Source organism: Plectropomus leopardus, chromosome 22 (assembly GCF_026936395.1).
Source record: "Plectropomus leopardus strain MGB_pleo_1.0 chromosome 22, ASM2693639v1, whole genome shotgun sequence".
NCBI classification, from domain to species: domain Eukaryota; kingdom Metazoa; phylum Chordata; class Actinopteri; order Perciformes; family Serranidae; genus Plectropomus; species Plectropomus leopardus.
In genome coordinates this window covers 18,425,264-18,444,059 of record NC_142197.1, presented here as the reverse complement: position 1 = coordinate 18,444,059, position 18,796 = coordinate 18,425,264, and the positions used below count along the sequence as shown (strand labels likewise).

Below are 18,796 nucleotides of genomic sequence, written 5' to 3'. Positions count from 1 at the left end.
CCGACCGTGTTCATTGTTGTGTTTGCGGAGGGGCTCTTGACTTCAGAGAACAGCATGGAAGCCTCATTGGAACTCCATAGAGGTGCAATCAGGTTCAGATACATCCAACATTCCCATGAACGGCAGAGACGTGGAATTCCACATGATGGCCTCTGCTTACACAAGGCCTTCCAACGCGGTTTAGGCCTGCCTGGGTGGATGGCATGCGCCCTAACCACACAGAAGGGGGTATGAGAGGATCAAAGGCCTCAAAGCTATTTTTGGACAGCACCCTTAATGTATTCAGAAATGTTTATTTAGGCTTTATATAACTTACAAAACGATTTGAAGAGTATATTTTTATATGAGGAACATGGCACTTTATGTCATTTATAGATGGAAAAGAAAGTCACTATTTACAAGTGTTTTCTAATGTCATTGTATTCAGATTTGAGAGCTATAAATTATTTGGAATTTATGTTTTTTTGATCCTAAATTGTAAATACTCCACATGTTTTTTTTATCAAAGTAGCCCAGATTGTCCATCTCAATACAATCCTTCAGAATTCAACGTAGCTCATGAAAGCCGAGTGATTCATCAAGTGTTGGAAAAGTCCAGGAAATTTTGTGCAAACCGCTGTTAAGTATTTGAGTAAACACATCGAATTGCGATTAAATAACACATTGGAAGCATCAGCGACCAACTAGTTGTGCAGCATTAGATTGAAGAGATTTCTGTGTTTCCAGTTGTCTTCATGGCCCTTTTGGTAACTAGGATCAACTCATCGCTGCTTCTAAAAACATAGTTGTAGTTTTAAATACAGCTAATTTAAGTTTATTTGTTCTGTGGCAAAATCAAAGTCTGCATCACTTACAAACATGGACAGTTGTGTTTTTTCTTTTTTTACCAATAAAATTTGAGCATCCTTTTAATGCCTCGTGTGTTATGTCACATCTGGCCCTCATAGACTGAATCACAGTGATGTTGCATTAACAAAAACTATCATTTCTGGGTAGACAACTGGCAATTGATCTGAACTGCAGAGCCAATTTGAAATCGGCAAATTTGTTAATTTTTGTTGTCATTTTCAGCTGTACCTGTAATGTTTAAAGATATCGAGTTAAACACGATGGTCGGACTTATCTGACATTTCTGCTGTGACTATATTATGCTCTATGTTACTTTGCTAATGTCTTTAATAAACCAAATCTGTCAGCGTGGAAGTTAAGAAATGTACTGCTGTGAATGGGGCCACAGAAAAACATATTTAAGCCATCTACAAAAACCTGTTCTAGTTTAAGTGTATGCTATATTTTGAGCATTTTAAACCACTTTTTTTTAGATTATGTTTTAGGTGTTTCTGCCTTTTATCGAGAGAGAGAGAGGGAATGACACTTAGCAAAGGGTCACAGGTCGGAATCAAACCGGACCGCTGCAAAGGCTTCAGCCTATCGGGAGCACACACTCTTAAGGCCGTAGCACATCAAGCTGGCGGTTAGCCGCCGTCTGCTGTAAGAGAGGGTTGTTTTCTCTCATGCATGCACAGATCGTACATGCTGGTTGGCTGTCAGTTTGGTCCTCTAATGTCGGTTTGGTGTGTCATGGCTTTTACAAGGTGAGCTAGCTCTCACCCCTATTTTCACCACTTTATACGCCAACTGGAGGCGGCGAAAGACCAGCAGCTCTAGTGTTCTGCAAAGTAAAATGACTGGTTTTGCCAACTGAGTCTAGTGGCTTTGATATAACCGCTTAAATTCCACGTCTGAAATTGCCGTCTGACCACATGGTGGTGAAAATATTCCAAATTTAGCGTACACTTAGACTAATATTGATTTTTTCTTAAGTGAGCTTTTTCTTTAGGTGGTTAAAAACTAACCAACTGAGAAAGCATTTGCTGTGCGCTGTTACATTTTATGTACTGGACGTTGGGGCTTTCTATCAGGAAGTTATTGTAAACAAAAATTGTGATTCAGTCTACTGGCCTTATGAAAACCATTACAAAAAAAACTGTTTGTCACGCATAATACTTTATTAAGCATTATATAAACATTATTTGACCCAAACATATAGCAAATAATTTACACCCTGATAACGTGTTTTTATGCTGAAGGTAAATATCAAACCAGAAGGCACAAATACAATATAGAAGAGGCCGATGGAATAAAACGCTGATATGGGAAACACAAGAACTTCTGGCCTTGACTGATGTGGTACTAATGTGTTAGGAGGTGAACAGACGGCTGCGGCCATGCCACCTCATTCAGCCCGGCTGACTCGCACAGCCTCTTTCCTGTGGGGCTGAAAAGCATTGCAGCCAGCCAGTCAAGCGCAAGTAACAGCTGTTTTGTTAGCTGTCTGAAATCCTGGGGACCGGAACCGCATAAGCTCCCTTCACTATGCCGGCGGATTGAGGGGAGAGTCCAGCCGATTGTTTCAATACATTTTGTCATTAAAAATCAGAGGCAGAGCAAACAGGGTGGAGCAGGGTGTGGGCAGGCCTGTAAAGCGCTGCATTGTTGAGGTGTCAGGACTGTTCAGCTTATCCAGCAACGGGAGGAACAGGGAGGGATGTCATTCTGCAAACTAATGATTATGGTCTGATTCACTCACTCACTCATTCATTAATTCATTCACTCGCTCACTCTTAGGATGTACAATTTCAGGATGCTCTAATCCGTCATCTACTGATCCGGAATCACTATCTCTTATCGAAAGAAGCACAAGCACATGCATACAAACAGCCACAGCCATATAGGAAGTACGGTATTAACTTAATTTCTAAGAAAGTCTATGCAGTCTGGTACAAATATAGAGAAGAGTGAAGAGAAGCAGTCTACCGTTCAAAGCAAGATGGTTAATGATCTATAAAGCATGCCAGGAGTCCTAATACCTTATTTATCTATAGTACTATGCAACAGGAATGAAAAAAGATTAAAGAAATACTGCAAAATGACCATTTGTATAACCACATTTAGCAACAGCAAAATTTTATGAAAACATCCCTTTACAAACTTTCCAACAACCTGTGCACTATAATCCAAGTCTCATTTATCCAGTCGTATGCTCAGTACTTCCCAAACACAAACATTTATGTGAAAACCTTTCAAATAATTAAACAGTATCAGTCTCATGCACGGACAAGTAGTGTGCCTATAGGTACATTTGTGCATGTGTGTGTGTTTGAACTCGAGCTCAAACTTACACACATGTCCAGGCGTGCTCGAATCGACCATAGAGTTTGTAAACGGATGTTTTGATATAGTTTTTCTGTTGTTAATCGTAGTCCCCCTTTTACTTGAACTCATTAAGAAAGTTCGCCTTTTTGGGATCCTTTGTTCACTGTGAAGGCATGCTGGGAAAAGAAAGTTTTCTCTATGAATTCAACATAACACAGGCTGAGTAATGGACATACAAGTGGTCATTTTGCAGGCGAATTCCTTTAAGAATAACAGCCAAAATACATAGAGCACGGATGCGGTGCAGGGTCTTTGATGCGTGTGGTTGCTGCCAGCTTACTGTGTGCGTGTATTTAGTTTTGCCAAGAAATAATGCAGTTGGTTTTACAGGGTTTGGAAGCATACGGTATGCTACATTAATTGGTAATAAATTAATTAACTGGATTGCTTTAACTGCAGGATGCACTGATTTGATAGATTTATCTGAATGTGAAATAAACACCCACAGGGTTGATTTGCTGCATCACATTGACTCTGGTACATAATCAATTTAAACAAACTGTACTCATTTTTCACACACCGCTGTGTAGTTTTTACCTGCTGGAGCCTGCAGAGTCTCGTGTGAAGAAAAAATACTGCGTAAAAAGAGCATTGACCAGTGAGTGCGATTTCTGTGGTCAGTGTAGCAGCTTCAATTGATTATAACGGACATGCTCTGCTGCAGGCATTCTGCGTCTATGCCCCACGTATTTTGGCCTTGAGATGATAAGAAAAAAGATGAAAGTGATGAGACTATGTTGAGTATGGAACTCGTGCCTATTATAACAGTAATAGAAGAAGCAGAGATAAAATGAGAAGCTCATGCTGTATACTGAGCATTTCTGAGACAAAACATGCATATCGTCAGTTATTAGTGTTGCATTTTGCACTTGGAGGTCCTAACATTATAATTATAATATCATGCCTGTTTAGATGAATGATTTTAAGTGCTTGATTGTCCCTCTGGCAACGACACCACCGTCTAAATAGGTAAGGCGGTGAGGGGGTTGATTACATGATGTTTTGGTCATTCTCTGTTTCGCGGTTACTGCAGAAGTCACTATGGGCCTGGGATTAAACCCCAACCCCTGCTGGTAGCATCAGTGTCTGTGCAAAGTGAAAAGCGCGGACACTGTGGTGCTCTTTGTCTTTGGATTAAACCACAAAGCATCAGCTCTGCCAAAGGTACCAGCGTGTGCTCGCCTCTCCCAAACTCTTCATTTCCCACACTCAGGTCAAGACAAAACAAGAGCTCCTGATGTCTTGACCTCTTTTATACCAGGGGGACCCCATGGGCCTTTTGTGTATCGAGAACATCTAACACCCATTTGGGCATGAGTGCAAGCATTACTGAGGTAGAAAAGTAATTTATACGTACTTCTCTCATGGAATTATCTCATTCTAAAGCATTTTTTAGCCTATCAGCATTGCGGCTGTCAGTTAATCTGGACAAGCACAAAATGTATGTGTTTAGTGGTGGAGTTGTAATTCACTTGCAGATGAAGCTTAAGCATTAAGTAACATTGATGTACATGTTCACACAGGTGTATGCGTGTGCACATGTACCTTATTCCTTTCTAAACATGAACCTGCGTGCGGGTTGAGGGCCTCCTCTCTCCTGGCTGCTCCTCTGAGGTGCTCAAGAGTCTTTCCTCACAGTTTTGAGCAGCAAGCTTCCATCTCGTTCCTCCACCAGGAAACCCAGCTCCCTGAGCGCCGAGTAGTCTGCGGTGCCACGGCGTTCCAAGGCGGCAACCTGCTCCTGGTTCTGCTTGTTGTGTTCTAGGAGGTTCCTGATGGCAAAGATGGCCCACTGGCTGATAACTGGAGGTATCTGGTTAAGGACAGTAACATAAGAATTTCAATTGTAGGGAATGAATCACTCTATAGATCTATCTGGGGTTTGATGAAGGCCGCGTGTGCCCGAAACATGTTGGCTTAATTTGATCTGTTCCACTATGAACTAGCATTGATAATAAAGCTTTTTATCAGAAGAAGAGTGCCTTGGTTTAGCCCATTTTTTAAACGATATATACAAGTTTTGTCATTTTAAAACACAAAAATAGCTCGTTACTAATTGCTCAAATTCATATCCCAGTCATAGTTTAGATGAATACAAAAACAACACTTTGCACCAGTTTTATACCACCTGAACAAATGAATTCACACTTCACATAAGCATATACAAAAAGCTGAAAAAAAAGACGCATTTACAACCTCATGAAAAAACAGGCTTGAGCTGTCAAAGGCAGACTGGTAGAGACGTTAACAGCTGTACATGCAACACAGGCCAAACATTTTTATGTCGAACTCAGGATGTCAAACATCTGAGTGCCTGGTATTCGCCTTAGGTCGCTGAGTACGCAGACAGCCAAACAAACAAACGAGTTTTGCAGACAAGTTATGTTTTGTGATACAAAACATTCTCAACTCAGCCCTCTCGAGTTTCCCGCATAAATCAACAAACGTTTTCTTTTCTTTGACAGTCTTTTTCTGACAGAAACAAATGCTGACACCTATGTGAAAAAGGTAGATGCAGTGGAGTGTATGTGCCTGTATGTGTATGAGCATGTATGGGAGAGAAGCACAAGGACAAAGGCTCTTCTCAGACGACTGACCTGGTTAAAAGACAGCCTGGCATAATGCCCTCAATTCAACCAGCTAATAGCAGCTGGCAGCAGGATGCCCAGCAGGGGCTGGAGATGAGAACGACTCAGGGGTCAGAGCTCAGTGACCAACAGTGGGCTCCAAATTAAACAGAAATTGGCGTATTCTCAAAGCCTGGCAAACAGTTGTGAAAAAGGCACTAAAAGCACATCACATGTACATGTTCACTTCAAGGTGGACCTTCAACTTAAAGTAATCACTGCATTAGATAAACCAGTAAATCTATGTGAACCAATACTTCTTCAAAAAAGAAGTGACAACGACCCTGTTTATTCTTGGTTTTAATATGACCCAAACAAAATGGACTGCTGAGAGAGAGCTCTGTTCACACCTGTTTTTATCATGCCTCTCCAGCTGACCACAGGCCTTTCCCAAACCAGACCGTCCTACTACCATTCTGTTACAAAATGTGACTGTCGCAGTTATCTTCACAGCCCAATGCAGCACCCATCTTTAGGATGCAGGGTATTAATACATCAGCAAGCTCTGGGACAAATATTCCTCTAAAAACAAACTGTTGTAACTTTTCTTACCGTGAAGAAAAATAAAACTTACACCCACTTTATGTTCATAGGTATTTGAGACACTTTTACTTCATTTTTTACGTGCTGCTAATGTTTACCTGAACTTTTGTATATTTTCAGTTTGTCATTTAAATACAGAAATAAAAATAAAACTTACTACCATGATGCTTTGGCAGGATTTCTGTCTTCTCATTTTTCACTCTGAAGTTAAGATTTTTGCAGTAGTCCCTGTGAATACGCAACACTTCATAATCAAACAAAGAGAAGGGTATATTTGATCCTGAAGACTATGCAGCCTTTAACTTAAGACTAAATGTCTATATAAGTTTTAAGTAAGTCAGCATCGATGCAGGCTCACTGTTGGAGAGTTTAAGAACCCATGTCCACTTCTCGCTAATTGGTTTGGGATGGCACTTAAGGTGAGATAAGCTCTGTGTGAATCAAGGCTATTCAGAACCAAAGCTATTAAATGAAGGCTGTGACGCGGTCTTTGACTCCACTTGCACTATGGGGTATGACAGTTGCACAATGAAGCAGGGCGACTGCAAATGACTGCTACAAATAAAAGGGATGGTGTCCTCTCAGGTGCTCTTTGAGTGCACTCAGCCCGACAGAATTATGTGGGAACGCTCCAATGGATGCGTACAATAAAACAGTTTCAGGTAGAAAGCATTTCTTACATTTTTTGCGTATGTTTTAATAGTTGTGTCACTGTAACTGTCACCCATATCCTTATTTTTTTGTACAAAACATATTCAGACCCAAGTTTGACTGCGGATGTATCCCCTTGTCCTACAATAGTACGCCAGCTTTTGAGCCTTTCTGCAAGTGCAGACCAGACTTAACTGCACATGTTGTACCCTTAAGATGTAATGCAATATGATGCAGTGACATATTTTTAACTCCCTTGGCATCAATGTGTCAGAGCATTAGTAATGTTGCATTGTATCAAATTGACGGTTGTTTAGAATATTCTGCTTCTCATATGTATGTAGACGGGGCCTGATCAAAACAAAAAAAAAAAAAGAAAGAAAAAGAAGAAACAAATATTAAAATGCAATTGAATACAAAAGCACCACTGTGGTCTAAATAATGATTAGGACTTAACTCTGACAGTGAGGTGACTTGAACACATCTCAAACCAATGAGTAGCATTTGCAAGCAGCCCAACAGACTGCAGCAACTAATACAGCCAATTAGTCACTGCTGACCAGCTGTGCACAAAGATCTATTCAGAGGTGGCGAAGACTGTGTGAAGATTTCAACAGGTTTTGTTAGCCAGCCTGCACACACTGAGGCAATCAGAGCTTGATGCAACATTTGTGTTTGGTTGCAAACCCACCAGCAAACATGCCAAATTCAATTCTGAAAGTGCCAGGATAAGATACACAAGGCCTAAAATGACTTCTGGGCATAAATATGAACAATGATTTAGATAAACTTGAAATATATGTACATAAACACAGATGGGTTTGTATTTCCAGACCATCAAGTTATGTTAACAAAAGGATACATGGGTTGTTGCTGTCGATGTTGCAGTTGTCCAAGATGAGCGGGATGCCTTCCAGTTCTCTCACCTGAGGAAACAAGAATGGACTGGTAAACATGTCTGCTTTCATTCTCCATGTTTGGCATCACTGGACTTTATCCCAATAGTTATCACAATTTTATATCAGTTCTGGAACAGTTCTTTCGTTGACAGCCCCCTTTGCTCAATAAACGCTAGTTTATGGGTTTAATCTGGATATTCTTTTTTCTCTGTGATTATATTACACCATGTGTCAGGACATTTTGTATTGGTTGTCTAGATGAACCATCTTTAGGTCAACAGAAAACTTGAAATTACAAAAACAAATTGTGAGAGCCTCTCTAAGGGTCGCTGGGGGGCTGGAACCTATCCTACTTGACACTGGGCTAGAGGCAGGGTGCAACCTGGACAGGTCGTCAGACTATCACAGGGCTGACACATAGAGACAGACAACCATTCAAGCTCACATTTTCACATTTGGCCAACTTAGAGTCAGCAATTAACCTAACCTGTGGGAGGACGCCAGATAACCCAGAGAAAACCTGTACTTACACAGACAGAACATCCAAACTCCACACAGAAGGGCCCCAGCCACCCGGAGGGTTCGAATCAGGAACCCTTTTGCTGGGCGGCGTCAGTGTTTACTGCTGTAAACTACTCTACTTCTCAGGTAAAATGGCTTCAGTAAAAAAATTTAGTGTAATGTTGGGTTGCTGTAGGATGAGAATTTGTGAACAAGAAGTGGGTGCCAAACTGGTTCCCATATTGAGGAAACAGATGCTGATAAAACTAAGATCAAACAGTAAAACAAAGCAGCGCTGATCAAATATGAACCAAGATTCTGATAATGCGATGCCTATTCCTCACCTCAAATGTTGTCAGAAACACTTTTTATCTTACTGTTTAACTGTAATTTGAGATCATTTGTTACCAGCCTGCTGCCATATTGTTTTCTGACAGGAAACCCACCAGTGGCAGCGTTGATTGTTCCAGTGCATCACAGTGCATTCTGGTAGTTGTAGGTATTCTACCTCTTGAGCAAAGCAAACGTCACTCTCTTGTTTCTCCATTCTCTCTGGTCATGTAGCACCAATTTAAAAAATATTTGCATCTTTTTTCTGCATAGACAGGCTAGTTTAATCAAGTAATCCTCTTTCCAGCAGTGAAACATTTCTTTAATGGGACCATTTTGCTTTTCAGCACACAACTCTGCCATCCCTGCTTTCTATGGTATGAAAAACACAAATATACAAGCACAGAATGCCCATTTTTACTGGGGAAAAAAAGCTGACAGAGCTCTCATCAACACTAAATCTTACATAGAAACATTACAGTGAACTGCTTGGTTTGGTGAAACAGTGCAGTCTAGCCAGTAACCACAAGAGAAAACAAGTACAAAATGATTTAAAGGCATAAAACGCATTCAGCCTAAGTGTCCCTGTCCTTAGCAGAGCCTCACATCGATGCAAAAGCAGCAGTGTGGTTGTGGGTTAGTCTAAGGCCGTCACAACAGGGTGATCTGCTCTGTATCATGTGTCTGATTCTATAGGCTTAATTATTGTCTTTGCCTGCTGTTGCCTTCTCTTTTGCCGTTGTGGTTATCCTCCAAACATACATGTGGGAGCTCCAGAACGAGACCAAGTGCTGAGTTTCAGAAAATGGAAATGTCATTGAAACTGTCAAAGAAACAAAGTCGCTGACTAGCACAAGCACCGAGGTCTGATTTTCCACTTTCAAAACGATTATCTGCAGTTGCTTACATTATGTCCAGACCCATAAAGAGATGAATAACAAGCGACTGGACCCTGACTTCAGTCCGGTGCACGCAGTTCAGCGCTTTGCATGCATCTTAAATTACAATCTCTCCCAAAGGTGAACAGAATGACATTTGGTTTACTGGAAGAGATCTTAGTGAAAACAGATATGGGGTGATTTCAAACCACTGACAGACCACAGATCAGCATCCATAAATATTATAGAGAGGCCAACTGAGGGTGGCCATCCCACAAGCATTCCACAAATCTGTTTCTATTAAGTAGGACTGAGTCTATAATGAGCTACAGATAGAGGCCAACTCCTCTCCGCTCGCTTTGTTATCTATCTGTGCTTTATGTTAATAGTGAGATGCTGACAGATGGCGATGGAGGGGAACTGATAAAATCACAGAGGCGAGGGAGGGAATGTTTCACATTTCAGTGCAAAACCAAGTTGTTGTGTTGAAAGAACTCGTAACCTTGCAGTCACAGAAACACACGGCCTTGTGCCTCATTTGACACTCATTTGTGGTCTTCATCTGTCCTCGTTCTTCAGGAGTTTATGTGGTTTGACACAACAACCCACCACAACAACCTGCACTCTAAACATGCTAATTTAGTGTAGAAATTAGTCTGTCAAAGTGAGACCAGTTGGGCTTTAAAGACCTCTTACCTCATTCTTGACCTGTGACCTTTGTTGTAATATTTATATTTTACACAGAACCTGAATCTCACTATGAGTTACTGTTGTTTACAAACTAAATAACTGAGAGATCATTTTTGTTCAGTTTTTACTGAATATTTGAAGGCGAACTACATCAATGTTGACATATACAGTCTTACGCCACCTTAAACTTTGTTATTTTAGCAGTTATAATGATCATAAATGTTTGTTTTTTAGTAGTCTCTTTACTAAAATATAACCACAACATGCAGGAAATCTCAAATATGTCAGGAGAAAAAACAACTTAAACATGCGTGAGTTGCAAGTATTTAGTGTGAGCTCCCTTTCTACTTAGCATGTCTTGAACTCGAGAGAGGAAGTTCACACTAAATGTTGACTTTTTGGTGTTTTAATGCATTGTACATGTTCTCTGTATTCTTTGTTTGTATCTTAAGAAAGAGACTGAGATTAGATAATCATATTTCCTCATTGCAACTTTGCTAAAACGACAAATCTATGGTGGACTTTTGCACAGCACTGTACAAGTATAAGACTTATTTTTGTTGTAGCTGTATGTTCTTGAAATTAATAATAACATATTCTTATTGTTTCTGTCATATTGTCAAAAATATCGTCAAGCATAACCTGAAATATTGTGATATTATTTTACGGCCATATCACCCACCCCTAATACCAGCCATTAACCTTTTACAAATCCCTAACTTGCTCCAGACCTCAACATCTTGAGCAGCATGATTTGGTTCAATATTACAGTGGTAGTAATTCTGTAAAGCCGATTTTCATCACATTTTTCCCACATTTATTAAATGGCAGGTATTTTTTTCGTATTTCCTGACCTGCAAAGGAAATCTGCTGTTGTTCGTGCATTTTTAACTATATTAATTTAGGCTATACAGTATATGTCTTGTGTGTTTAACATTAAGCATACAAATTCACAAACATTCGTTTATTATTTTCCACCCATCTGCTGTTAAATTGCAGCCTTTTTACAAGGACAACATAATCGCAACTATCTAATGAATGGGTTGTCTGTTAGCTGACTTTGTGTTTACAGGTCTGGGTTTAATTGAAACAAGTTAGTGTGTCAGGAACAGGCATTAATGTATATTTTTTCCTTGGTCCAGACAAGCTGAACCAAAAATTAGTTGTAAAAGCACCCTTTTTCTGTTCTTTCATCCATTCCATACCTGGTTCTGGTTGTTGGTGTTGCCGTAACAGAGGTTTCCTATCAGCCTGATGAGGTGGGCCTTGAAGCTGATGACAGGAGAATGGAGAGACGGGTCTCCGTCATCACTGAGGGAGGAGAAGTTCTGAGCAGCACTGAAAACATTCTTACTGGCCTTCCCTATAGCATGCACCTGATTCAGGAGCGCTGCAGAGAAAATGGAAAGAGGGAAAAGTGAGAGACCACACAGAGTAAGGAGATGTAGAAGCCATGACGATTTATTATTCAAATGATGAACTCAGAATTATAGGTTTCAATTTCTCAAAAAATGGATGGATAAAGCCATTTGTGCAAAACTTATTTGTAGTCTTTTGTATTTTTATTGTTATCAACAGCCAGGGTTCCTGCAGCTTAGGGTAAGACAGATCTAAGACTTTTTTTATGCCACTCAGATTTCATCTTAAGAACAATTTTCTCATAACCAAAGCTGAACAAGGACAATATTATTCCGCCCAAATGTTTATTGTAATACAAAACATGACTTAGCTTGTCCAGTGAAAGAAACGTTAGATTATCTAAGTCAAATATTGAAAAAAGTAGAGTAGAACACATGGAAGACAATTAATATATTATATAGTCATAAAAGGTTTTATTTAGTTCACCAACAGAAGTGGGAAAATCTCTCGTATTTCTGGCTGGATTTCTGGGCAGTTCTGTGTTTCTCAATCTGCGTGTAAGACTCTACTGCTTGGATTCTTATTATGATGAGAAATTTTTAGATTAATTAATTTAATGCCTTTCAAGACTTTTTAAGGATCTGCAGGAACCCTGTGTGCTGTGTGCACAAATCCCGATTTGTTTTCTTTTTGGTGATTTGATGAGGATCTGGATCCTTCACCATTTCAGGGAGTGTCTACAGCGTACAGATGACATATTTACCATTAGACGGCCAAAAAGTACCCACAAACTCCAGCTGTGGACTAGGTCAGAGAGGTTGTTTTGGTGTATATTTTCATTTACCGACAGTGGTCTCTAAAAGGTCAGGATGGTCCTGGAGAAACATAAACTGCCTGTGGTCTGAGGTCATCTCACACAGCACATCCAGCAGGCTGATCACTGTCAGCGCCTCCTGCAGGACCTGCAGGGGAATGCAACCAAGGTGTTGGTCACACATAAAAAGGATGTTGGATGCGAGATCATATTTAGGGATGGGTCTAAAATTGAAAAAAGTCCTTCAAATGTTACACATAGTTTACATCCTTCATAAGGGCAACAACATAATACCAACACTTGTTCCATAGGCCTGCAAAACACACTGCTTAAGTTTACTATCTGTACCTCATCACTAGAAGCGGAGCCAGTGGCGAGTGTCAGCACAGCCCCACACCCTGTCTGGAAGGAACTAGCCAGGAAACGGGCCACACTGGGAGGGATGCCGCAGTCCTTCGAGTGCTCCTCTTGTAGCTGGGCAATGAGCAGCTCTAACAGAGTTAATCTGAAACACACACACACACACACACGACACAGCAATAATATCTTTTAGTGTTAGATATTATTCTTAATATGTACTAGGTAGTACTTATTGAGAGATAGTGTTGGCTTTGTTAGCGTTTCATCAACTTGCATACAACTGGTTGTTTTGTAGTATCAGAAAAGTCTTTAGAGGTCTGATTGGATGGCGTTTATTATAAGCTCATTTTCTGTGAAAGAGAAGAAGGTCTATTCTTGAGATAACATGATCATTTATTGCTTATTGCTTATTGCTTTTATCCTTGAGATCACAGAATAATTATAGAGAACGTCAACAAAAAAACAGAGTGTCTGGTTAATTTGTCCACACCTGACTTCAGTCTTCAAGATCACTTTTATGACTGCTTGGGAGAATGTGCAGTTTTGTATACTGCAGTTACATCATAAGAGAAGACAATCTTGTTTCATAGTAGCCAAAGATGAGCTCCCGTCTCTCTGCTTTAGCCCTAAATGATGACATGTATTCTGGTTTTTGCCTGTTACTAATTCCTTTCTCGCATATAATGTCATTATATGAACCTCTATGAACCTATTATAAGGACATTACATGTCCTTTTGTCATTGTTGTGTCTGTGATTGTTTTGTCCATTTTTTAGTCTTATTGCATCTCTTTGTAGTTGTTTTGTGTCTGTGGTCATTATGCGTCTCTTTAAAGTCGCTATGTGTATCCTTGTGGTCATTTTGTGTTTTTTTTCCCGTTTTCGTAGTTGCTATGAGTCACTTTGTATGTCTTTGCAGGCGTTTTGCATCTCTTTGTTGTTATTTTGAGTCTCTTTCTAGTTGATGCATGTTTCTTTGAGTGACATTTTGCAAGTGATGGTCTGGAAGAACCCTGACACTTTGAGCCTCCTGGGTCTCTGCCTGGTATACCATTTCAGTAATACAACTATGGACAGTTTTTGACATTAAATGAAAAGTAAAGTACCTTTCCTGATGAGACATCCCAGAGTACATGCTCTCCACCAGAGCTGAAGACTTGAGGAAATGCTGGGTAGCAATGAGAACCCTGTAAATGAATCAATACCAAATCAAAACTTAACCAACAATTAGAATATAATAGTTGGTAATCCCTTGTTATGACACACACACACACACACACACACACACACACACACACACACACACTGTTAACTGTTTTAACATATAAAACAAAAATTGCTTTGCACACAAACACACTCTTACGTCCAGTCCAGGTCAGGCTGGGTCCTGCAGAGCTCCATCACCCTGAGTGCCACTTGGATGTTCTGCGGATCAGACAGTTCTTCTACCTTGGCTTCATCCAGACATGTGTGAAGCACCATAGAGGTGTAGTTCACCGCCTTCTCATCATCAACACTGAGCAGCTGCCTGTTCACACATGTTTGACTTAATGTGAAGACAAATGCTTGCGTACACAAGTTCCTGTGATAAAGCTTTCACAAATTACATTAATGAAACTGAATACGTATTATACTGTAGCAGCAGGTTTTTCAAATCAATACTGTTTTAGAGTAGGGTTGCAGCAATACCCCGTTTTTAAGGTATATTGTATGAAAGTTGACGACCATCATACCATGTACATTTGGGTCGACAGATTATCGGCCTAGCTGATTATTGGAGATGATATTTGGCATTTTGCTGATTATCTGTATCAGTGTTTTATCTTAATGATCACTGATGATAGTGATAAAACATTTGTTAAACCAAAGCTAATCCGTTTTCATTCCTTTAGGAGTCATTCTGACTAATGAGAATAATAATTCTGTAATACTGTGATACCGCAATACCGTGAAACCACAATATTTTCTGAGACTGTTATCATACTGTGGACGTCTTGTACCACTGCAACCCTATTTTAGAGTGGAAGACACAGAGAATTGTGGATGATATACATTAAGTCTTGGGCCAATTTTCCAAACACAGAGTTCTTAACATAAAATGAACCTCAGCCCAGTGAGTCGCCAAAGTGCCCACACAAAAAGTTTACTGAAACCTTTTGGTCAATACACATAATGGAAATTGTATTTTTTTTGTTATGTAACAGTTTTTTTTACCGTGTTCAAAAAAACATAACTATTGCACACAAAACTTACAGAAGAAGGTTTGGGAAGCTGAGCCTCCAAATGTCATCTTTACACAGCTGGTTTCCAACTGATAAGTTACCGAGGAACTGGATCCCACAACGAAGAGCTGGGCCATTGAGGATAATATAAAACATAGGTCAGTATTCAAAAAGGTCTCCTAAAAAAATGGATCATGTTTTCAAGAACCAATTATCTAATTTTTAGACTTACGTTCAAATATGGAAATATCTCTACTCTCCAAATTTGCGATCTGAAGGACACTCAGGAGTTTAATGGATATATCAATAAAACCAAGATCCCTAAAGAAAAGAAAGAAATATTTATTTGCGTGCTATATGTTAAGTAGTTTCCTTTCTTTTGACAAAGAATGAGAAAATAATAACATGAACACATACTGTAAAATGCTATCTAAGAAAAAAAGCATTGTCACAACACCTACAATTTTGCAAATTAGAAGCTGAATTCCCATTGAGACGGTGTAAAGGATGTATTGATTTAACTATATAGTTATTCTAACATCCGTCTCATATTCTACCATCTAATGATCCTACTACCTGAGCAGACTCTGGTTGCGGGTGCTCTGGACACAGGCGTTCCTCTGAGTCCTGAAGCACTCAGCTGTCAGCTGCAGCTGCAGGGCGACAGACTGCAGATCCTGATTGTCACAGCTGGCAGCCTGAAGCTCGTCACACAGTCGGGACAAGACTTTCAGAAGACTGGAAAACACCTCCTCATCCACAGCATCTCTGAGAGCACAAAGTTGACCAACAGAAAAAAAGGAAGGATGGTTATTATATGGCAGTGGTACTCGAGCATGGGAGGCAACAGGGAGATATAAGAATGAAACTTAAGATGGATAAAGATATTTTTTCTGCATTTTAATTGGCAGGGGTAAGCTGTGTTGAGAAAACTACATTGAAACTATAGTCTACCAAAGTACTAGTGGTAGTAGTACTACTACTTCACAATGAAATAGCTAAATTACATCTTAACTACTCTCAAAAATGTTTATCTTGTCAAAGTGATACAATTTTCTAAAAGTAGTTAAACTACGTAATCATCTATGTAGTATCAGATCTAACTGTTACACACAGGTACAACTGAACTGACCACACGTAAAGTAGGTTTGTTTTCGGTACGAGGGCAGGCAAATCCCAACCTAGGCAGCCCAAATATGTGAAATATTGAAATATATTGAATATATGAATATTGAAAATGCCATGAGAAAACTATGAATATGTAGTTCAGAATTTACTACATAAATCACATAACCCAGGTTGAATTACACCATCAATGATTAATCTTTAAATCTGATTAAATAAGTTTAAATTCTGTTGTACCAAACTTTAACACTCTCTTAAAATTAAGAAAGATTAAATTTAAATCTCATTTTAGCTTTTACTCTAAACCTAGTTTCAATTTAATTCTGTTGCACAGAGACTTTAAGTTCCAATTTTAACTGTGATTAACTTGAAACCTACAGTTGAGATGGTTTAATTTTTACAATGGCTGCCTTTTGGAGACAGATTGAGCAAAATAATCAAGTTCCTTGACAGACTCAAGTTGCTTGAATTCAATGATGAAGAATTTTGTCTCTTTTAAGTGTACGAGGTGCTGGCAGCTTGCTGACTACATCTGTATTTATTCACTTTAGTATTTGCTTATAAACGTATTATTTTAATTGTCCTTGTTGATTAAACTCAATTTAAGTTCTGTTTAATAAATAAACTTTCTTGACAAAGATGATTCATTCTTAATGGTTCAACAGAGCTCTGCTCAATTTAAAATCTGGATTTACTCATTTCAAACCTGTTTTTTCTAAACTCTGATAAAAGCTATTATTATATTAAATTAATCCTTGTTGATGCAACACAGCCCCAATGTACTGACATACTGAAAACGCCAAAAAGATTTGAATGTAATTAAACCGCCACTCAACTACTGCACAGTGTAGTTAAACCATTAAATTAATTAAATGTAGCTAACTACCTCAAAACACAGTGTTTTAACAAGCAGCAAATCCAGCGTAAACCTTTTTTTTTTTTTAAAGGATTCCAGTAACTGCAGTTTGACTGGATTATTCCTAACCTCCAAAAGATGACCCATTAAGTAAGTAGTATTGTCAATTGCTGGTTTGCACTGTAATAACTGCGCCATCATCGGTAGCGGTAATGTGTTACAATGCGCAATGACAACTCAAAATCCTCGACAGTCGTCATTGTAAGCAACACATTCATGGGTACGGTACAGTCAAGTACATATACGAATAATAGTGCGGTTCGGTGGCTGAATTTACCCAAACCTTACCGTTTGTTACACACAGAGAACGATAAAAGACAATAGGGGCCACTGGACCCCCGCAAACTTACACACCGGACGTCATTTGACGGTAACGTTAGCGGACAGTTGGACCTGAGGCTAGCTTAGCTTGTAAGCTAACACCCTTAGTATCCGTTCAAAAAGACAGTACACGAATTTGTCCACACCTGTATTCCTTGTCCCGTAACGCGGTCGTGAACGTTTTTAAAACCTGCAAGTGTTCAGGGCAGTGTTTCTCATTCAAAAGGCCAGCGACGGACGTTGAGATGTTCATGTTGCTGTCGGTGATAGCTGCCATGTTTGTCTGCTTCATGCGTGCGGGCGGGACGTCCGGAGACGTTTCTGACACGCTATTGGTTCAATTCAGGATGAAGGCGGAGTCAGAGCATGTGCTGCTGTTTTCATACAAGATGTCAAGTCACTGCTCTGTGGTGACCTAAATGCACTGTGAAGTCATCAGGTAAAATGAGACAAATAAGGTTTAACATCCTCGGCTCTTTAAATTTTAGCAACCAGTCACCAAACATTTTCTTGCTCCGAATGAAACAATCATCTATCAATCATTTTTATTGGTCTGAGATAAATAGTATGTGCAAAACAAAAATTAAAAAAATTCACTGGTCACAGAACTTTCAAGAAAAGCCATATAACATGTTCCTTTTTCTTATGTTCAATATATATATATATATATATATATATATATATATATATATATATATATATATATATATATATATATATATATATATATATATATATATATATACACACTGCAGTTAAAATAATAAGGGTAATAACAAAAAGGGTTTTAGATGTTGCATTACAGTAATTGTTTGCAGGGGCGCCATATGGGGGAGAAAAGTTAGGACAATTCAAGGGCCCATGACTGACAGGCACCCAAGAACACATAAGAACTTTTTTTTTAATAGAAAAATATTAATTTTTCATCATTAACGGGAGATTTTGTTTAGATTATGCTAATTAATATTTGTGGTTTCTTTTTTTCTGTCTTGTTTTGACATGTAAGGTGTTTGAGAGTGTTATTTGGGCAAATGGGTAGCTCTCATTTCATATTTTATTTTATTTTATTTTATTTTATTAAATAAGTGTACTGTGTACCTATTCTTAGACATACCCACAATATAAACTCCAATAATTGCTGCAAAAGAAGTTTTAGATCGGCTGTAAGGTGCAGCTGCACTCACATCTGATGTCCATTCACCTAAAGCAATGTTTACATGTCACAAGATCCATTGATTGAGCTCGGACAAGCTGTGGGACAGCTGCAACAACAAAGCCACAGGACAAGCCTTTGGGATATCCATGAAGAGTGGCGAACTTTAGATTACAGGATTTTCTTCCATAT

At 39.2% G+C, this 18,796-nt stretch overlaps 1 protein-coding gene across 1 annotated transcript; it reads right to left on the bottom strand.

Annotated features, from left to right (window-relative positions):
- Positions 1-1,988: 1,988 nt before the first annotated feature.
- Positions 1,989-17,767, bottom strand: atxn10 (ataxin 10). Its single transcript, XM_042511172.2, has 11 exons — positions 17,598-17,767; positions 15,666-15,857; positions 15,322-15,410; positions 15,121-15,217; positions 14,231-14,395; positions 13,974-14,054; positions 12,857-13,013; positions 12,539-12,656; positions 11,541-11,725; positions 7,900-7,963; positions 1,989-5,019 (listed from the first exon to the last, which is right to left on the bottom strand). The coding sequence occupies exons 1-11, from the start codon at positions 17,741-17,743 to the stop codon at positions 4,835-4,837; spliced, it is 1,479 nt and encodes a 492-aa protein (XP_042367106.1). The 5' UTR covers positions 17,744-17,767; the 3' UTR covers positions 1,989-4,834.
- Between the last annotated feature and the right edge of the window lie 1,029 nt (positions 17,768-18,796).